Below are 23139 nucleotides of genomic sequence, written 5' to 3'. Positions count from 1 at the left end.
GAAGTAGAGGCTATGGACGAGAATGAATGGAATGCGGCGCTGGCGTCACCCAGAGAAGTTGGAATGTCGGCTAAATTCCGATTTGTACAATTAAAAATTCTGCACAGGGTATACTATACCAGAACGACGCTACACCTCATACACCGTGCACAGCACCCATACTGTCTTCGTGGATGTGGGGAGGAGGGCACATTCTTCCACACGATATGGGAATGCCCGCGCATTCAGGAATACTGGAGACAGATAATGCGCACAATATCACAGACGGTGGCAACCTCTTTGATCCCGGAGCCGCGACAGTGCTTGCTGAATGTGTGGGGGCCCAACGATTTGTCCAGACATGGACAGCAGTGGGTCACATTAGGCATAATGATTGCGAAGAGGGACATAGCGCAAAAATGGGGGGCGGTAGAGGTGCCAACGAAAACGCAATGGTGTATGAATGTGGACAGGTTGATGATAGCATAAAGGGCTGTGTATGCTAGTCAGGCTTTCCCAAGGAAATGGAACAAGATATGGTCCCCGTGGAATCTATACAGGGGGGAGATCTGTGAACCCCTACCGGAGGAAGACACACTGACATCAGATGAGGAAGGGGAAGAAGACTAAAGACACACATAAGGTGGGACGGGGAGGGAGACGCCACAGGTAGAGAGGGAGGGATTGTGCATCAGAGGGTAGAAACGAGTGGTTCCCAAAGTATACAGCCTCGGTAGGACTGGGCACGCAGGACCGCTCTCCTTCTACAGGCAACGCGGCATCGGCCGCCATTAAGACTGTTCACACTGTGGCCTTAACAGGAGCTCATCCAGGCACAAGTAGTGCTAATTACTTATTCTAATGCTGACCTAAATGTGGTTTATTCAATGTTATGTTGTTTACGGTTAAAAAACAGAAAACCAAAATTACATAGAGCTGCATGCTGCTGCGATTTATGCACCTTTACTATGCTGTGAATTAGCCGAATACCAAGCATAGCGACCGATAGGCGATATTATCCTGTTGATCGATACTTGCATTGCTGATGTCGCGGCCGGCCCACTGGGTTGTAGGCATATGGCTGTGTAAACTGTTCAAGTGCAATAAAGGTTTTATTAAAAAAAAAAAAGAAAAAAACAAGAGACCTCCTCTCAACGTTAATGTTAATAAAATGTATAAAAGCGCACGAATACCTAATGGTGTCTTGGCACGGAGGACCACAATACCCTGATGTACGCCTAGCCCCGGAACAGCCAGGTTTTCAAGTGTCTCCTGAAGCCAGTTAGGGAACTAGCGTTCCTAAGCTCAAATGGAAGAGAATTTCAGAGTTTAGATGTTCCGTAGTAAAGGCTACGGCCACCCCAATGTGAGGTATGAATTCTAGGCACTGGGAGAAGTTTAGCGCCTGTCGACCGAAGAAGTCTAGTTGGTTGGTACCAAGCAAAAAGATTTTGTAAAATAGCCGGACCAGACTGATTCAATGCCTTATAGGCAAGACACAACGCCATAAATGTAAAGCGCTGAGGTACCGGCAGCCAATGAAGATTACAAATTTCATTGGGAACAGTTTTATGCCTGGGAAGATTGAGCAGTAAACGTGCTGCTGAATTTTGCACCATCTGGAGCTTCTTTAGACACTGCTTCTGGGCGTTCAGATACAGCCCATTGCAGTAATCCAATTTGGATTGAATGAGAGATGTGACTACTCTTTTCCTTGTATCTGCCGGAATATAAGGTAGTATCTGCCCTATTTTCTTCATGAGAAAATATGAGGCAGATACAATGGCATTAGTCTGTTGACAAAGCGTTAGTCTATTATCCATCAGTACCCCTAAATTATTTACTTTTGCCACAGGTTTGGGAGGGGCACCCATCTATGCCGGCCACCACAGATTACTCTAGGAAGGCTGCATGTTGCCAAAAAGCAAAACTTCAGTTTTGTCGGAATTAAGTTTGAGGCAATGAGTGGTCATCCAATTGTTGATTGCACTCATGCAGTTTTGAAACTGCTGAAAAGGAGAGGTTTGATGTTTATAAGCAGCTACCACAATCTGGGTCTCATCGGCATAAGATGTCAAACTAAATCCAAATTCCTGGATCAATGGGGCCAGGTCGGAGACGTAGATGTTGAACAAAGAGGGGCTCAACGAACTGCCCTCAGGAACTCCACATGTTAGAATGTAGGGGGCCTAATTGAAACCATCGAGTGACACCGTTGATCTCCGATCTGTTAGGAAAGAGGACAGCAGAGCCAGCACCATTCCGTCCACTCCCAACATTTTTAGCCGATGTTGTAAGAGAGCATGGTCCACCGTATCAAAAGCGGCTAATAGATTGAGGAGCACAAGAGCAGCTGTGCCTCCTCTATCCATCACAGCTCTGATCTCTTCGCTCGCTTTAATAAGCGCCGTTTCCGTGCTGTGTTCCTTACGGAAACCAAACTGGGAATGATCCAGCAAACTGTTCTCCCTGATTAATTTGACAATTGAGTGTTCATAATTTTGTCAACTATCTTGGCTGGTACAGGTAATCTGGCAATAGGTCGATAGTTCAGTGGATTAGTGGCATCCAACGTCAGCTTTTTTTATAAAGGAAGGATAGACTTCTCCTTCCAACTGGTGGGAAAGATGCCCGAATCAAACATCAAATTAAAAATCTCTGCAAGCCCAGGACTCACCAGATCACCTAATTCTTTCAGAAGAGCTGGCGGACACGGGTCCAATGGAGATCCCGATCTGGCTTCAGTTATGTACTTTCCCACTACTTCCAAGGACACAGGGGAAAAATTCAACAAGGTGTTTTTGTTGGGGTCTGGATCATGCCCTTGGGGCGAAACACAGGGCACAGATCCATCCTTAAAAGCTTTAAAAATGTCCAGCACTTTTGATTTGCAGGTTGCCGCAATGTCGTCACAACATTTTTGATTACCCTTTTTTCCAGTATTAGTGGGCAGTGCGAGTTTAATGACCGAAAACAGTTCCTTAGAGGAGTTGTTGGCTGACTCAATCTGTTGAGTAAAATAATTTCTCTTTTCTACTATAAGTAGTTTTTTATAGATCATTAAGGCTGTCTTGTTCGATTGTTTATCTGACTCATAGTAATTTGTTCGCAAATGACGTTCCAGACGGCGACAATTTTGCTTTTCCTTCCGAAGTGAATCAGAAAACCAAGCGGCCTATGGAATGGTCCTATTGCCAGACAGCTTTTTTATAGGAACAGCGGCACTCACAACCTCCTCAATACTCTCACAGCATGTTACACAACCAATGTACTCCAAAGGCCACATCATCGACCTTGTCTTTTCAACATCACCAACAATCCAATGCAAAACATCCATACAGCTGGGCTGGAAATACCACTTTGTCATCCATTCTCCAGGCTTAGCATCCTACCAACAAACCAAGGTCCACACAAAAGGTTAACTATCAGATCCTTTAAAGACTTCTCTTTAGACAACCTAATGCTTCAACACATCTCTCACCCTATCAACTACATGTCCAATGGCAACACCCTTCTAAACAATTTCAACATTTTTGGGGAAAGCTATGTGAAAATCCACATGCCCTTTACACCAATCGTGTGCCAGCTAAAGCCTTCAGCACCCGGGTCCACTAAAGACCTTCCAAACATAAACGATCCATCCACAGACAGGACAGAGAATGGAAGAAAAACAGAAACTCCCAAGGACATCTTGATACTGAAGTCCCTTCACTCAATACGACGACAGCTCATCACATTGGGAACACCAAAGTACTATAGCAACACCATAAGTGAAGCCTCCAACATGAGCAAAACGCTATTCAAGACAATCCAGCACTGCATCCCCTCCCTGTCGGTCCAATCTATTCCTCAGTCCACAGAAGAATTCTATACCACCAACCTCTTCTTCCGTGGAAAAAATACAGAAGATCAGAGGCACATCGACAAAACCAGGCCTGATTCAATTTTTACACCAACCTCTTCCCCCAGAATTCTCCAATGGTCAGCCTTCGCAACCTTATCTCTCTTAGATCTTGCTCACGAACTGCACTACCTCAAAGCCACTTCTCACAAAGATCATGTTTTGCCATTGTCTTTCATTAAAGGTCTCTACAGAGGTGTTCTCTTAAGTCTACTTCTCATTGTAAATCTCAGTCATGGAATCTTCCCAGAAGCACTTAAGACAGGCCAGATCTTTTCACTCCTTGAGAAACCTACACCAGGCATGATGACCTGTCAACTACTGGCCCATCACTTACCTACCATTCATTAGGCAGATTGTTTAAAAATCAGTCTGTGTTCAACTTTAATACCACATAGATGCTAACAATTTCTTGCACAACTGACAGCCAAGCTTCGTACTTCGCTGCAGCACAGATACTACAACCTTACACATCACAAGCGATGCCCTCTTGACTACAGATGAAGGTGACCCCTGCCTCCCTATTATTCCTGAAGCTCTCAGCTGCCTTCGACAGTCAACCATCACACCCTGATAAGTACCTTGAGTCTCAAATGGGATTCACCCACAATGTCTGTCTCTGGTTTTCCTCCACCCTTCCCAACAGACACTGGTTTATTCACATGGGCACGTTGGGTCATAAAAGATCCCTATCACCTGTGGAATCCCCCAGGGCTCCATACTGTCTCCTTCACACTATACATGGAGCCGCTTGGTGCTATATCGAGAACAGTATGAATATTCACCATCATACCGAGGATATGCAACTCCACATGAAAGTGTCTCCTCTGCTTCAGACATCCAGTGCCTCAAACACTGCTGGCACATCATCCAGACCTGGATGTCCAGTTCCTATCTGAAGCTCAACCCAACCAAAACAAAATTCCTGTTATTTGCCAAGAACAATACCAGGGTACACTACAATCCTGGCTTAATAACATGAACCTTTACAGCTTAGACCAGCAACATTCCCTAAATGCCAAGTCACTTACATTCACCCTGGACACCAACCTCAAGAAACATTAACCACAAAAAAAACAGCACGGTATCCGGTTGCTCTTCAAAAAAACATTTCTTCCAGAATAAGTTTTCAGAACTGCTGTTCAAACCCTTATACTCTTGCATCTGAATGTTTATAATGCTCTACTTCATGGCCTCCAAGACCCCACAATAGCACCCTATAGTGGCATACTATACGCTACAGCATGTCTCATCCAGGGCCTGAAGAAATATATGATCACATCACCCTGATTTAACTCCTTTGGCTCCCCTTATCCGCAAGCAGCATCTTCAAAACCAGCTGCATCATTTACAACATGTCATGACCAGCAGCCTTGCTTATACTGCAGACAAGTCCACCATCTCGGGTGGATCTCTGCACACCCACAGCTCGGATCCTCCCCAACGCTGCTCCAATTTAGGAAAGAGTTGAAGACTCCTGTTTACAGGACACCACATCCTAATGCATTAACCATCCATAATCCAGCTTCCTCTCCTCCTACTCCTCGACTTTTTGCTTATCTTTGACCAAGTACAGAGCTCTGCTGCCTTTTGGCTTACCTCCCACTGTAGAAATACCATATATATATATAAATTAATTGGAGGTGAATGAGCCATTAAAAGTTCAAGTCTGGTATGAGCCAGAGCCTTTGTTCTGGCTCAATTTGAGGTGATCTTCGAACCTCGAGTCCAAAACGAGTCAAGCTTTTACAGGAGGCCATGCAACCTTGTGGCTATATCTACCGACCATGCAATATGGGAAACCATGTTCGAATCCCAGCCTCCGTTCACTGTACTGTGAATCCAGGCAAATATCCCATTGCTGAGAAAGAGGTGTAACCTAATCTGTTCCTGTTGTGAAATGCTGTTATGTCCTCTGGCAATGTTTGAGCTATGTAAAACTGCCAAAAAATAAAATGTGTATTTTGCCTGTCACCCATGTTCTAAAATTACACTCCAACAGTAATAGACCAAGCATTAACCTTTGTGTGAAATGGATATCCCTATAGTGGCTGAATTACAGTGTGAAACCACAAAAGCTGGGATCAATCTCGACTTTTGTGCTTGACCAAATTATGCGATCCTAGGTAAACACTTCATTTCATAGAGCCTCCTTTTTGTTCATTATCGCATAGGACAGCATCTTTAAATACGTGCGTTCTGGATGTGCACTGTACAAAACCCTCATGTTTGATTTAACAGCCTACAATGTTGCTCATTCTACAATAAGAATTTAGGCCACATCTATGGCTCTTGTGTATTCACTTTTTCGGGACTCTGTCACCTCGTATCTCCCCCGGGGGTTTTCTGTCCTTCTTCTGGTGTGTGGCTGATTGTGGTTCGCTGCCTATTCTGGTATCGTGTTTCTGTTACATCGCATGCCGGTTTTATTGTCCTGTTTTTCCCCCTGGGGGTGCATGATCTGGCGAGTGTTCCTTTTGTTGTCTTTTTCTCCCTCTTTCCCTTTCTCCTTTATGGAGGTTCCCTTTTTCCGTTGGGGTGCGTATTGCGTAGTCTTTGTGATGGGGCTTTTTGACCACGGCTTCTTTGTTCGGGTAGGGGCGGAGGTGAGTGAGCTCGATTGACTGTTGCCACTGTCGCTATTTGATGGTCTGATTCTGTTTCTGTCCTTTGCTAGATTTGATTATATGCTTTCATTTTCTTACGTTGTGTCTATAAAATGGCGGCTTGCCACGGTCCCTCCCTTGTACTCTCATATACGGCCCGTTATTTCTTTGGTCCCCTCCCCGTGCTAGAAAATTAACCTTTATTATCCTGCTCTTGCTGAACGCTCGATGGTTTTTATTGCTTCACCAGTGCTCCTGATGTTATATCCTGTGCAGAACTTCTTTTTGTATGCTGGTTATTTGACCATTCTGTTCTGGCCAGCCCGTGTGGTTGTAGGCCAGTATTTGTGAGCTTTCGTTGTTCAATAAAGGTTTTAAAAAAAAAAAAAAAAAAAAAAAAAAAAAGAATTTAGGCCACATATAAGGTATACATGACAACTGACTTGCCTCTTAGTTCACTAATAGCGTTGTCATTCGGGTGGGGGCAGGAATGTTTCTCAGTTCATGTTTACAAATTCTCACTTTTAGTAAATGCTTCGCGATGTAGAGGTATAATCTGATGTATTAAGGTAAAATGTTTCTACATTGTAAAGAAATACACTTTTGTATTTTGAAGACACCATATCATATTCCAGCGATGTTTGTTTCATGATTTACATGTCAAATATTTTCAGGGCTTGGCTTGCGCACAGTTTCTCAAAGCTAGAGCCAACTCGTGTCTCGGCTCCATTTCATTTATTGGTTCACCCACCTCTGACCTACATAGATATAAATACACTAATGGCATTTTCGTCAGGCAGGGGGACACATGAATGTTTCTAAGGTCTTCTTTAAAAATTCTCACTTTGAATATATGCTTCTCAATGCAGTGATATAATCTGATGTACTAAGGCGAATGGCTTTCGTGTGTAGCCAGCAGAGGGAGACTAGCCGTCGCCGAAAATGTGCCTTTCTGCTTTCATACCTTGTATTAACAGAGGCGGGAAACCCATATAACAATTGTTATGCTGAATGTATATAAAATCACAAAAATAAAAAAATATGAAGCATTAAAAAAAAAAAAAATTGCTAGAAGCAGTAAATTTCCTGTTTGTAGTAATCCAGTGCTGCAGTCTGCCTGGGTCTCGCCTGCCTTTCCCGCCTTCGCCCCGGCAGGTGGGGGAGGGGCACTGGACATCATGGGGCGCCCACTGTTTATCCTGGCTCGGGGCCCAGCAGGAAATTGGTCGGACCTTTCAAATGCAACGAGGCAGTAATTATTAGAAACGAGGAAAGGGGCCTGCCCAAAGTACACTATTTTCCCAAATAGTAAGGGCACAGAGGCACCGCGTTTGAACCCGGAACAGGAAAGCATAGCCCTCTGAAAGGTCTGCGTGAACTGCGAGGGTCAAATAGCTAACGTCTCGTCTTTACTCGCCAGAGACATGCCAAAAGGAAGAGCACTGGAGAAGTTTCAGTAAATTATGTAAATCGTTGAAAACATTGTTTCACGTTTTCAAATGGAAATTGTAACCTTCAAAACCGATCTTAAACTCGTCCCCTCCATCAGCACTTTCTGGAATAATTCAACCCATTTCTTGACCCCTACGGCCCTCTGGCACTCACATAAGGTCAACTTTGTAAATATGTATTTTTATTCCTGTTTTGATCTAACGCTGGCACCTTTTGTTTTTACAATGTATATATGCACCCTGTTAGCGTTGTAACTGTATATATGTAACTTGTTAGCGGGTTTAGTCTATCTTGTGTACCTTTTGTAACTTACCGGTTTCTTTTGTAAAGCACTCTGACACCTTAGGGTCAAGTTTGCGCTATTATGAAACTGCATTAAATAAATAAGATAAAAATAAATAAATCGCTTCTAGTTGTGACGTTAATGGTTAGGCCGGACGTGGACGTCAAGCAGCTGCTCCTCAGGCTTGCCTCTTGGTGCCCAACACTGCTCATGCCACCCCTGCACTAAGGGACCACGAAGCAGTGTTTTTGCAACCTCCGGTTAAAGCCTTCTAGACCCTCCAGGGGAAGGTCTTTCCCTATGGCTCGTGTCTTATGTCACTAGAGGTCCCTGCCTTGCATTTGGACTATTATAGTGCTTTTTTTATGCACTCCATGAGATCCAGGAAGCGAGTGAGACGGAGCTCTCGGTGGTCTACAAATATTGCCCATCATTCACCAGGATATATTTCAAGATGACACAGGCCACAAGGTATTCTGGAGCCCTAGTTTCCAAGTGTTGATCTGTTAGGTGCTGGAACCCCAGAGTTAGCTCTGCTCTCGGAAGTCTCAGCGTGTGAGATCTATGCCTCCTAGGGGGCACCTTAGTCAACAGAGCCAACAAGATCTTCAGAGAACCAGGGGCACAATGCTGTTGCCTCAGACAGTGAGGATGGCACTGCTGTCAGAGCCTGAAGCCTGAGGAATAGCTCTCTGCCGGAGTACTCTGCTTGTAAGTTCCGTGTAACCTTGAGGAAAGATTTGATAGCTGACCCCGTAGAATTTGAGTAACCTGATGGACACCTCTGCTGTCTAAGCTTTTAAGATCTGTGTGACCTAAGTAATACCTCTGATGTCTTATAATTTTCCATCTGTGTAAACAGGAGGGCTCTGCTGTGCTTTTCACGTATACACCTGTCTCTTCCCCTCTCACAGGTGGTGGCTGTGGTCATGGACCTCTTCACAGATCGTGATGTGTTCCGGGACGTGTTGGATGCCGCGTGCCGGAGACAGGTTCCTGTCTACATGATCCTTGACCAGGAAGGGGTGAAGCTCCTGGTTGAGATGTGCCAAAGTCTGGAGCTCGATCGCTACAAACTGAGGGTGAGTATGGCACAGAACCAGATGGATGAGTGGGTTACTGATGGGTGCGCATTATGAATGATAGATTGCAGGCAAATAGACATGGGTGGAAAAATGTATAAATTGATGGATGGATGGGTGAAAGACTCTACAGGTTCCCTAGAAGTAGCAGGTCAGCTTGTTTTTTCATTTGAACACGTGGCCAGCATACAATTATTGGGCAAGTAACCAATGCTTAGATCCACACCCTTTCCCTTCATGTTTCCATGAAAACTATTTGCAGGATCGTTACATAATAAACTGTATGAACAGGTCCTCAGGTGTCTGTTGCCAGGGGAAAACACCTAGAAAAATTGCAGTCTCCAGTGAACTGCAATACAATTTCTGATTACCTGTTTACCTTTAATACAGGATTCTACCATCCTGTTGCTTAGTCATGGAGAGCTGACCTTTGCCTTCTTTAAATATTATCCGTGGATCAAACTGCCCTAGTGACCCAGATCTCTGTGCTCTGCTACCTTTAATAGGAGGACAGACCTGGCCAGTCTTAAGTTGTCTGAAGCTCTGCGCTCGCCCCTGCCTTTAATACTAGAACTTGATCAGTCACAGACATTAGTGTTCAGCAGAGCTGTGCCCTCTCTTTAATATTAAGTCTGGATATGCCTGGCCTTGTGACCTGGAGCTCTGGTTGCACCATTAAATTGTGTACCCTGGCATGGCAAACACGTCTCTTGTGATCTGGACTAGACTGGCTTATTCTTAGTGACTTGGAGCTCTGCGACTGTCCTTGAGACTTGGTTCTGTGTGACTGTTTGATACTCTCCCATTTAGTTTCTAAAAGCCCTTGGTGGCTTCTAGGAATAAAAGGGACTGAACCCGCATATGTTGAATTCCTTCCCTTACAATGCATTCTCTCTCTTAGAACCTCCGTGTGCGCTATGTGTCTGGGGTCGGTTTCTACATGCCATCTGGGAGGATTCAGGGCACCTTATCCCATAAGTTTATTATGGTGGATGGAGACAAAGTTGCCTTTGGTTCATTCAGGTGGGTTGTATTTTTTTGCCATTGGATTTTTGACATGGTGAACCTTGGAGACCGTGACCTTGCATGTTAAGTGTTTTTTCATGTTCAACATGTCATCTGTTCTTTCATAATGGATGATAAACTGTTTTGTATGTTTCGAGGGACTTCCATCAAAGCTATTGGTGTTTCATGAGGTATGATGCTCCATAGCCTCTGGGTTTCCATTGTCATCCACTATTAATGGACTGTAGCGGTCAATGGACTTTTTTGTGATTAATGACCTTTCCCAATCAATGATTTTTCATGGTGTCTGGTCGTCCTTTTTCAATTGTTTTCCACAGTCAATGGTCTTCCATGGTCAATTCTCTCCTATGCTAAATCATTTTTCATGGTTGTTGGTCTTCCATGAGGACGTGCCCATCTTAATGTCAGTAACAGTTTCTCTCCCAGTAACAAATAAAGCTCACCATAAGTGACTGAATAATTTGTACTAACACCACTACATGACTTGTGCGGCCTTTCTTTTCTGCATTTTGCGCTTTGCTTTTTTTCTTCTCTTTTTTTGCTTCTTTCCATCTCTTTCCTTTTTTTTCCCCCTCCTCCTTTGCTGCTTTTTTGCTGTAAGCACTGCACACTCACTCGCTGCCCCCCCCTTGGCTGCAGTATGGACCAGGTATTAAAAAGTCACTGTTTGACCACTTCTCCGACCTGGGTCGACCCTTTCAGACCGGGCTTCCGCTCTGCTGCTCAGATTGAGGTCCCCCCCGGTCTCCTGCCATTTTCTCCTCTGTTTCCACTCTTTTTATTCTTTCCTTTTTGCCCTTTTACTTTTCTCTATTGCACCTTTTGACCTTTGTTATTCTGTCATCCTTCTCCTACACCTTTTGCCTCTGTGTGCACCTTTTATCTTGCTTGCCAGTTTCTTTTTCCACTCACTCCTCCTTGCCCCATTCAAACCACTTTCATTCGGATCGATCTTTCATATACTTTTGGCCTACTCGGATTGTTGCCCAGTGACTCTTTTTGTCACACTTTCTGCGTTTCACTCTGCTCGTCCGTGACCCCTGTAGACTTCTTTTTTTGCTCTTTTTCTTCTTGTTGCCCTTTTTTCCTTGCATCCTTTGCTGCCGTTTCGCTCTCGGCACTGGGCCTTCACCCACTAATTTCCTCCGCTTGCTTTCCACCTCATGCGTTCTCTGCCCCCACTCTTGCCCTGCCAGCACCCAGATCCTCCTTCTTAATGGCACCTGTAGTGCAGAAGTGCAACGGTCAACCCACAGCGTATATGTGCAGCTGGCGTGCAGCGGACAGCTCACTGGACATCAAATGCATGCTAAAGGCAAGTCCATCTATGCCCATCCACACCCCAATCTCGCCCAGCACAAGGAGCCCTGGTCCAACACCTACCCACCACACCACAAGGTGTTACTCTGTTGCAGTTCTCCACGCAATAAATCCCGGATGTTTCTCCCCACGCTGCACCCGAGCCTCCTCATGCCACAGACAAGCTGGTTCATGGACGATCTTAAACTCTCCAAATGCCACTGCAGACAGATGGAACACCATTGGGGACACACCCTAACGTCAACAGAAATATATAAAAATATAAAGCAGCTCTCCAGATCTACCACCATTGGCTTAAGACCCACAAGCACACTGCAATAACTGAATAAATCAAAAACTGCTCCAACAGTGCAAAAGAAATATTCGCCATCCCCCGCTGTCCGCCCCATGACAATCACTCTAACATAGGAACTCTGCACCCAGCTCTCCTAATATTTCAGCACTAAAATCGCCACAATATACAACAGTGTGAACTCTAACCCAACCTCTCCACAGTCACCGTCCTCCAGTCTGAGGACAATGAAACTCCAGAAACCACCCAAACGTGCTGGCCGACCAATACCCTTCAGGAAACAGCCACCACAATGCGGTCCTTCCAGTCAGAAGCTGCCTCAGACCTAAGCCCGCCCTTCAGTTTCAACTAAGGAATCAACCCTGTCTGCAGTGTCCCCACACCGATCCTCAGCATCTTTCTCAGGTTTTAATGTCTTTATTTCGATAGATAAAATCATAAAAGACAGCTTTGCAAAGCATACATATATATAAAACAACAATGTACATCAAACTTGGGTCTAAAGTTTAAAAAGTTATTAAACCATCAACGACAATAGTCAAGACATTAAATAATCCAGATATAATATCATTTCATAACAGTTAAAAAGCTCTAAAATAGGTTTGACAGGTTTTAGTGGTGGGCACTATACAGCTTACACTCTGTCAAATAGCGGTAAGATTCCATCTTGATCTGATTACCCAAGCCCAACCCAGGTATTTAGCCAAGCATATCACAATAAAATCAGTTGTATTTGTTTTTAAAACCCATATTGCGTCTAAAGATTTATTGCAGTTTATACGTTTAAAAATGGGTTTTAACCACTTTGAACGGGGTTCACTATATCGCGGGCAAGCAAACAAAAAGTGTCCCTCTGATTCCTTGCACCCAGAGCAATGGCTACAAAGATTACTAGTTTTGTTATTCCATGTTGCTGTGAAGGAATTTAGGGGTAAGGTGCCCACCCGGAATTGGTGATACAGTTTTTTTCCCAGGGGCTTTGAAATAAGATCCCAATATGACTCCCGAACTGGATCCAGTTTAAATTTTAAAAATCGCCCTGTCAGATTTTCTGAACCGGATGCCTGGACCAGGGAATGGCGGATGGAAGCCCAGAATAGACTCTTAAATTCCTTTTTAGTGGGAAAATTACTAATGTCTGGCGAGAACCACAGGTGGCTAAGGCCCATGTCAACCAGGGTCTTTTTCACCATCTGTAGCCATGGGATTCTCTCTGAACCACCTATATCCTTTACCTCGGATACTTCCTTTGCAAAAAGTGACAACTCCTCCGTGGTCCACAGACGCCTCCAGGTAGACACTACTCTGTAACGTGCCATATCTGTTATTGGACGGCAACCCATGTCATGACAAAGAGGGATCAGTGGTGTTGATTGGGGGAGTCCCACCAAACTGCGAAGGAATCTGCACTGTATTTTGTACAGACTTGAAAGGTCCATAAAACCCCATAACTCTGCCCCGTACAATGTCGCAGCGTTAATTTTGACATCGTAAATTTGTAAAGCCGGGGCAACCCTTTTAGTGATCGATTTCTTTTGCTCCCGCAAAAGACAACCGGTGAGTTGGGACAGTTTTAGATGCTGAGTCTCAATTTGTGGTTTCCAGGACAATCGGCAATCCAGAGTGACCCCCAGATACGTCATCGTGTTAACCTGTTCTAGGTTTACCCCATTAAGTTGTACACTACTACGTATAGATTTTTTTCTGGAAAAAACCATAAATTTTGTTTTCCCCACATTAATCTGGAGGTCATTGCGATTACAGTATTCCTCGAAGTGATTCAATGCCTTCTGCAGACCCCCCCTCGTTTTAGATAAGAGGAGGGTATCGTCCGCAAAGATCAGCAGTGGGAATTTTGTCCCCGCCAGAGACGGAGCATCAGTGTTAATGGACCCAAAAAATTTCACTACCTGGTCTATAAATAATAGGAATAGGGTGGGTGCGAGAACGCACCCCTGACGGACTCCTCGAGAGACTGGAAAAGAGTCCGTAAATTGGCCTTGTGCCCCCCATCTGACCCTGGCGAAATTGTTTTCATGTAGTCTGATGATGATGTCCACTAATTCCCCTGGCATTCCTAGATCTCTTAAAACCTGCCACAGTTTTCCTCTCGGCACCAAATCAAATGCTGATTTTAAATCTATAAATGCGGCAAAGATAGTCCCGCCACCAAGTATAACAAATTTCCAAAAAATCATACAAAACCTCAAGACCTGGTCTAAAGTACTCGTGCCAGGTCTGAAGCCTGCCTGTAAAGGGGATAGTATACCTTCCATATCCATCCAACCATGGACCCTCACCAAAATCATACGTGAAAAAACCTTTTGAAAACAATCAATAAGGCTGATCGGGCGATAGTTCCCTGGGTTTGTCCTATCGCCCTTTTTGTGTATGGGGAGAATCTCCGCCCCTTTCCAGGTTTTAGGGATATGGGCACCTCGTGCAATGCTGTTAGCTATGTAAGTTAGGTAGGGTACCCACAGACCCATATTCGCTTTGAAGAGGTCGGCCGGGATTTGGTCCAACCCAGGTGCCTTCCCCCTCTTTGTTAGCCTCAATGCATATTCTGTTTCAGCTTCGGTGAATAACAGGGTCGGATTGCCTGATGTTATAATCGGCAGCATTGACACTCTGGACGGGGAATCATGGGCCACTGTACAGAATTGGGTAGAGTAATGTTTGATCCAGTCTTCCGGGCAAACATGGTTTGATGGGGTACAAAACTCGCCATCTTTACCACTTTTGACGATGTCCCAAAATTTGACATGGTCGTTTGATTTACTAGCTTCCAGAAGGTCTGCCCAAAACTCGTCTTCCCATTCCTTTTTTGCCACCCATTGAACTTTTTTATACGCTTTCCTTGCCTCTTTAACAGCACAGATATCTCTATTTTTAACTTTTTCTATGAGGTTGGTGTGTGCATCTCTACATGCTCTATTATACCACTTACTTCTTGGGGGGTTCAAGTGTCCGATGTTATGGTTACATGGTTTTGATAGGATAAATTTAAGTTCAGAAAAACAATTATCATGAATACCCATCAGTTTTTGTAAAGCTTCCTGGTCCTTTTCAACAGCAATAGACTTCATGTTAATTAGAGCACAAGTCACTACCTTTTCAATGTTGGTCTGGATCATTACATCGTTTGAGATTAGTGACCACTTCACTCTCCTCCGATCATTTGATACCGTTATCACCCCTTGCCCCCTAGGATCGGGTTCCATTGCTTTTATCTGATCACACATTAAGAATTTCAAGGACAGGGGGTTATGGTCACTCTCAGGTCGTGTTATGATTTCCATGTCATTGATAACATTCCAATGTTCCATTTTTATAAAGATGTAATCTATGCGACTCTTTCTTACGCCATTATCAAAGGTAGGGTTTGCTCCAAAATCTGATTTTGTGCGACCGTTCACAGCCCTTAAACCCCAAGTGAGGCAGAAGGAAGACCAGTTCAAGGCCGCCTCCGTTGCTTTGACTATGGTCTTGTTTGAAAGTTCAGGAATTTTCCATGTGACATCTTCTTCGTACCCCCAATTATCCTCTGGCTGATACAAAGGCTCAATTGTGCAATTAATATCGCCAGCTAACATAATGAAGGAGGCTTTATCCCAGCCCGTTAACAGCGTATCCAGTTCGCCGATCAAATTGGGGCATCTGCCACCTGGGAGACCCCTGGAATATATGTTAATGATGAGCATGTCCTGCCCCCCTGTTTTGCTCAGCCTTACAACCAGTATATCAGGGTTGTCCACATACATTTCAGAAGCTGTAAACCCCCAGGACTGTTTAACCCATGTGGTTAAACCCCCAGACGCCCGCCCCTTTACACCTTTTACTGCTGGTTTAAAAAAATTAATATAGCCAGCCATGTAAAACGGGGCTGTAGCCCATGTTTCCTGTAGTATCACTACCTCATAGCTACTTATAAACTCCGACCAGTCGTCAGATACCAGCCGTGCTTTGACTCCAGCGATATTCCAAGACACCAAATGTGAACTTATCAGGTCTATCTCTGTAGGGCTGTTACCATCAGTAGACGGGGATTGTGGGCTCGATAGGTGGTTGTTTATTAGTTCTACTTCTTCTACAATCGGGGTAGTGCCTTTAACCCCAAGAAAACCCTTTACTGGCCCGCTAGTTTCGTGAGTTGGGTGGCACTCATCTACCAGTTCTGGGGTGGAGATAGATGAGGTATGGACTCCCTCGTCTTTCACCAGTGCTAGTTTGGGTGACTTGTTAGATGCACGTAGTCAGTCAACCCATTCTAGATCAGACAGTGCCTCAAAATGGTTGTAGAGGGGGGGGTAATATGGGGGGTGATATATTACAGGCACTATGGGTCTTCCCCCTTTGACTTTCCATGGGTTATATCCCGTTCGGCTTCTTTGATTTATATAGGGATAAAAGTAGCCAAGATGTAAAGTCTGGACATCTCCCAAACGGGCAAATCTAGCTTTCCGTTGGATTCTATCCACTACCCATGGATCTCTAAAAGAAATTAAGATGCAATCCCCTTCTAGATCTTTTTCTTCTTTTCCAACCCAATCTACTCTCCTTACATACAAGATCTCGGTGGGGGACGACGGAGGGAGTGGGCGATGTTTATTCAACCAGAACGTAACCTTGTTCCTCAGATCCACCTGGGATTCTCTAGTGCCCTCTTTGAGTGGAGCCACTCCTGTTAATACAATAGTGTACTGAGCCGCTTCTGGGGGTAGGTTGACTCTCTGGGATTTATGTAAGTTTTTATTATCTAACCTCCTGTTCTTATCTAGGTTTGGTGTTTTATTATCCCTATTTGACACAGGGGCGCCTGCTGTGTTGTTTATTGGTTGCTTTGGAGCGGTATTAGCTTTATATTTTGCCCCATAAGCGTTGTTGGCCACCGCTGCAGGTTTAACCTTCGACGTGTCTTTATTGGTGGCTCTAGATATGGGAGTTGTTTTTGGCCCTGTTAGAGATTTCTTATTAATATTAGTATTAGTGGATGACATCACTGCGGGATTTATTGTGGTTGTCCCGTTGCTTTGGATAGGACCCCCTTTAGAGACTTGGCCTCTTGGCTTAGTGCCAGATATATTTTGTAAGAGGTCCATGTTAATATTGGTTGCCGCTTCTAGGACATCTATTTTAGCGGACAATATCCTTATATTTTCTACCACCGGAAGCAATAAATTTTTAACTATAGTTTCCATTTTTGCCAGCAGGATGTCATCACTGCTAAAGCAAGTTGGACAAGGGTTAGAGGATCCTGAGTGGGCCAATGATGGACAGTACACTATCTGTGGTATTTGGATGGACTGGGAGTGGGAGGGGCTATTCTCGGAATCTATTTTAGGTTGTTTCTGTGTCTTCCCTCCCTCGGGGCTGGATACATATTTTCTTTTCCGTGGTACCTGTTTGATGATTTCTATAGGTGGGGCAGGAGTGCAAGGTAAAGTAGAGGCATTTATTTGGGAGGTTTCAAGCGCAGAAGATTGGCTATTTTCTTCTATGCTGGTCACATTACTTTTGGAGGTCACGTCCATGTTTTCGTGTAGCCTAGATGTGGGGACTTCAATCCCTTCTTCATGGATAATTATGTCGGTGTCTGATGTTGAAATGCAATTAAATGCTGCATTAGTTAGGGGACTTTTGACACGAGCCAAATCACCTATTGAAGAGCGTTTACCAGTAACTAGGTCCAGAGACAATCTATGTTCAACCAGTTCAATTTCTTTTTCCAGTATACCGGTTGCTCTCGTAATAAAGGCATCTAAAGGGCCTGAGACTACCCCATTCGAAGTTTGAATGTGCACTAGACGCTGTTTTCCAGATCTAAGGGCCATTTTGTAAGGGCAGGTATTTGAGCCTCAGAATACGCGTTCGCGAGGATATAGGACAGATATTCAAGTGAACTGGACCCAACCCAACCTCGTTTACCCCCCTTACTCAACCTTGCGCCTGGGCGATTCAATGGGTGCTTGCGAAGGACCCACTGACCCCCGTCTGGCGGCAAGGAGGAAAATAGAGGGATACTATAAGTTGGGGATTGAACAACAGTGTACAAAGGCACAGAATATCAAAGGTTCTTACAATAGTGTCTATGAGTCAATAATAATACCTTGTCTATGCCGCAACGTAGGATAAGGGATGTTAGGGGGTTGGCCCGGCCCAGCCTCCTCCTGCCCCGGACGGCCACAGACGGTCCCGCCCTTGTCCCGGGCTTCTCCCGGCGCCCTCCCGCGCGCTCCCGCGCAGCGGGAGGGTCACGTTGTTTATGTAGTTGGGAGAGTAAGGAGTAGGGGCGGAGCCGGCAGGGAGAGCAGCCCAGGTGGTGACGGGCGCGCGGGGGCTCCTGGTCCTTGGAGTCCCCCGCTGGAAGCTCGCAGCCCTGCCGGACAAGGAAACGCCCAAACCTTCGCTTGCTGGACAGCTGTTGACAAGGCTGTCAACCGCGCAGCGGGACCCGCGGAGCGGGTCCGGCCAGTCGTTGCGGTGACAGCGGGGAACCCAGCGGCAGCTTCAGGCAGGGAGCCGAGCTCCGTCCACAGGATACAAAAAGGGTGAGGCTTGCTAGATGAGGAATCCACTGGGCCAAAGTTCAGTCGCCCGTTAAGACAGCAGTAGGGGCGGAGCCGGCAGGGAGAGCAGCCCAGGTGGTGACGGGCGCGCGGGGGCTCCTGGTCCTTGGAGTCCCCCGCTGGAAGCTCGCAGCCCTGCCGGACAAGGAAACGCCCAAACCTTCGCTTGCTGGACAGCTGTTGACAAGGCTGTCAACCGCGCAGCGGGACCCGCGGAGCGGGTCCGGCCAGTCGTTGCGGTGACAGCGGGGAACCCAGCGGCAGCTTCAGGCAGGGAGCCGAGCTCCGTCCACAGGATACAAAAAGGGTGAGGCTTGCTAGATGAGGAATCCACTGGGCCAAAGTTCAGTCGCCCGTTAAGACAGCAGTAGGGGCGGAGCCGGCAGGGAGAGCAGCCCAGGTGGTGACGGGCGCGCGGGGGCTCCTGGTCCTTGGAGTCCCCCGCTGGAAGCTCGCAGCCCTGCCGGACAAGGAAACGCCCAAACCTTCGCTTGCTGGACAGCTGTTGACAAGGCTGTCAACCGCGCAGCGGGACCCGCGGAGCGGGTCCGGCCAGTCGTTGCGGTGACAGCGGGGAACCCAGCGGCAGCTTCAGGCAGGGAGCCGAGCTCCGTCCACAGGATACAAAAAGGGTGAGGCTTGCTAGATGAGGAATCCACTGGGCCAAAGTTCAGTCGCCCGTTAAGACAGCAGTAGGGGCGGAGCCGGCAGGGAGAGCAGCCCAGGTGGTGACGGGCGCGCGGGGGCTCCTGGTCCTTGGAGTCCCCCGCTGGAAGCTCGCAGCCCTGCCGGACAAGGAAACGCCCAAACCTTCGCTTGCTGGACAGCTGTTGACAAGGCTGTCAACCGCGCAGCGGGACCCGCGGAGCGGGTCCGGCCAGTCGTTGCGGTGACAGCGGGGAACCCAGCGGCAGCTTCAGGCAGGGAGCCGAGCTCCGTCCACAGGATACAAAAAGGGTGAGGCTTGCTAGATGAGGAATCTTTCTCACTACAGCCATTTTCTCAAACTCATGGAAACACACCACTATCCTACCTCTCCTGAAAAAATCTGTTGCAGACCAATACTAAACTACAGATCCATCTCCCTCCTCTCATATCCTGCCAAAGTCTTGAGAAAATCATCAATAAGCAATTGGTTGACCAATTCAATGACAACCACTTCATGGACCTCTTCCAATCAAAATTCCGACCAAACCCCAGCACCAAGACCTCCTTCATCACCTCCACTGATGATATTCATCTAATCATAGACAAAGGAGACACATTGGCATTCATGCTACTCAACCTCTTGGCCACTTTTAACTTAGTCTCACATTCATCCTCATCAAGCGCCTTCACAGCACCAGAATTCATAGACCCGCCCTACACTGGATTTGCTCCTTCCTCCTAGTTTGTAAGCCTGTCCCTGTACTCGTCCTCTGCCTCCAACCTGATCTGCGGAGTGTGTCAAGGCTCCTCACTCAGTCCGGCCGTCTTCAACATCTAATTGGCCCTGCTTACCTGCATCATTCGATACCATGGACTCAACGTACCATCCTACACAGGCCACACCAAGCTCATCCTCTTGGACCACACCTCCAACACCCAAACGATGTTCATCAACTGCATGCCAGAAGTCGCAAACTAGATAAGGACAACTGATTTAAACTCCACTCCACCATTCTGTCCAACTCTGCAAGAAACCTGGGGATCTTGATCGACCAGCTAATATAGATGTCTGACCATGTCCACACAGCTGCCTCCACCTGCTTCTAAACCCTCAGACTCCTGAAGAAAGTTTTCTGATGTTTCACATTAAAAGTCCGAAGATCTTTCACTAAAGCAGTGACCATTGGCTGAATGGACTATGGAAACACCCTCTAAGCCTGAATCCCTACTCATCTCATCAAAAATTCAAAACGCAGCAGCGAGACTCGCTCTCAATCTCACCCTCCGCTCTCTCGTATCCAAACACCTCAGACCGCTGCTGGCTCCCTATACACAAACACTCACCCTCACCTACAGAGCACTACACAATCAAGGCCCACCATCCATGAACACCCGCATCAAGTTCCACACCCCGAAAAGACTCCGCCAACCCCATTTTCCCCTAATTGGACGAGACGGAGGTCGTACCTTTTCTTACATGGCTCCTAAAGACAGGAACAAGCTCCTGTTCTCCAGTATTAGAGGTGTCTTTCATAGATTCACATGCTTGAATATTCCCCGTCGTCGAAGTGGGAGTCCCACGGTAAATAAAATAGCAATAATGCTAAATATATATATATATATATATATATATATATATATATATATATATATATATATATATATATATAAACATAATACATAATAAAAGAAGAGGAAATACAACTGAAAACCTCCAAAGCGATTCCTACATAGGAATGCATGGTAAAGAGAAAAACTACTTGTAACACATTAGTGTCATTATGTTAGTCCAAATCCCAGCCAATCAGGCGCCAGCACCCTCTAGAGCCTTCTCCTCAGAAGCTCAAGCCCTCAGATTTTCTACCGCACGTCGTGTGAAGGGAGTCTCCCTGAGCTCTGCTCAGTTTTCACCTCAACTCTTCTTGTTCCAGTTTTTCTCAACATGTCAAGTAAGAAGTCTTTATTTAGACCTTGCTCTTCTTGTGGGAAGCTGCGCCTTTTTGAGAAGGACCCCCACCAGAAGTGTATCTATTGTTTATATCCTGATCATGAGGCTGGCAGCTGCAAGTTCTGTAGAACTTTTTCTACTAAGACTCTCAAGGACAGAGAAGGCAGTCTTCTCCTTTGGCTCCAGCGTCTAAAGGATAAGGATTCTGCCCTGTCAGATGCAGAAAGTTTTCACTCTGAAACTTCTTAATCAGCCTCTAAGCGTGGTAGTGTCCAGGATTTTCCATCTCCTTTCCTCAAAAAGAAGAAATTAGTCCAGCCTCTGGCTTCTGTGGTGTCTCCTACCACTCTTACTACCACTACGCCCACGAGACCTGGCTCTCGGGCGTCTTCTGCTGCCTCTCGGTGTGTTTCCACACCTCTTAGAGTTCCGTCGTCGACAGGAGCGTCTACGAGCGTTCAGACGACGAGAACCGCATTGTCTGCATCATCGACGACGACGCTGACGACGGCATCAGCCTTTACTTCGTCGACGGTCACGTCGACAGCATATACGTTGACGAGAGTTTCCTTGCCTTCTAAGCCTGTCCCGTCGACGATTCCTATCACCTCGTCGATGAAGAAGAAAGAATCCTCGTCGACGAAAGTCTCAAAGAAATCTTCGTCGTCGACTAAGATTCCGTCGACCAAGGCCTCGTCGACGAGGACTCCGTCTACGGATGTTCAGCCTGCGTCGACGACTGCTCCGTCGACGACTTCGTCTACGATGGATCGCCCGTCAACGGTGACCCTGACGACGACTCCGTCGACGATGGGTTCCTCGAAATTGGCTTCATCGTCAGTCAAATCAGCACCGTTAACGATAGCGTCGACGGAGGCACCGGCGTCCTTTGCCTCATTGCCGTTAGTGCCTCTGAAGTCTTCAGGATCCTCTGCTGACTCATCCCATCGTCGCAAGCAGGCTCCGTGCCAACAGCTCTCTGCTCCAGAGCCGCAACCACCTTCTCCTATGTTTGCCACTACCTCTGAGCATGAAACTGACTCTGACAATGAAGGTGACACGTTTGGGGCGGCCCATAGTCCCTCTGATTTGATTATCAAGTGTCAGGAGTCTGACACTGACGAAGATGGCGGAGAACAAGAGTCTCAACCTGAAGAACAGTTGGTCCAAGTACCTATGGCTACAATACCATTAACCTTGATCTCAAATCTCCAACATATACGGGTTGATTACAACCGTTATTTCCCAGCAACGCCGCAAGGTACTCCGGTACAATCTCCTGCTCCCATTGCTCTGCCTCCACCGTCTCTTCCGCCAACGTTACCACCCACAACTTTGTCTCAGGCTCAGACGTCAATCAGAATCCATACTACTGTTTATCCGCAGGATGTGGATGATGAGGCGGTCCCAGAACGTGAGGACGGATAGGTCCCTGACCATTCGGACGGAGATGCAGGCGACCAGGATATGGCGGAGTGGGACGATTACCAAACACAGACGCCCTCTCCTCAGCCAGGAAACTCTGGTGAATCACCTCCTGTAGATATCGCCAGTTTTCATCTACTCGTGGATAAAGCGGCTCAGCGTTTTAAATTGCCAAGATCGCAACGTGAAGAGGATTGTTTCCTCTATGATTTTAAAGATAAGCCTTATAAGCAGGTCCACACGATTCCAATAATCGATTTTGTTTGGAAGGAGGGAATTAAACTCATGCAAGCTCCAAACTCGTTACCTGCTCAACTGCCGCGCCTTGAGAAGAAATACAAGGCTCCTACCGGTTCTCCGGCATGCTTGATCTCTCACCCTAAGCCGGACTCAGTTGTGACTCAGGCTGCACAGCGTCGAGCCCGGAACCCAGCGTCTCCAATCACTGCACCTCCCGATAGAGAGGGTCGACGCCTAGACGCTATTGGCCGCAAGTTTTCAACCATGGCTTCCACTTTTGTCCGAGCAGCCAATGCCTTGGCCATTTTGGGACGCTATGACCGGCAGATGTGGTCGGACATATCTGCATTAATTGATCTAATACCTGA

General features: G+C 46.4%; 1 protein-coding gene across 1 annotated transcript in view; it reads left to right on the top strand.

Moving 5' to 3' along the window:
• The window catches only part of FAM83F (family with sequence similarity 83 member F), a 160127-nt gene that overhangs the window by 91805 nt on the left and 45183 nt on the right, over positions 1-23139 (top strand). Inside the window, exons 2-3 of the mRNA XM_078683395.1 lie at positions 9136-9303; positions 10205-10326. Of these exons, the coding sequence (XP_078539521.1) occupies positions 9136-9303; positions 10205-10326 (290 nt within the window). The remainder of the gene's footprint in view (positions 1-9135; positions 9304-10204; positions 10327-23139) is intronic.

Source organism: Lissotriton helveticus, chromosome 1_1, assembly GCF_964261635.1.
Source record: "Lissotriton helveticus chromosome 1_1, aLisHel1.1, whole genome shotgun sequence".
NCBI lineage: Eukaryota > Metazoa > Chordata > Amphibia > Caudata > Salamandridae > Lissotriton > Lissotriton helveticus.
The sequence above is the reverse complement of the archived record's forward strand: the minus strand, read 5'-3'. Positions and strand labels throughout refer to the sequence as shown.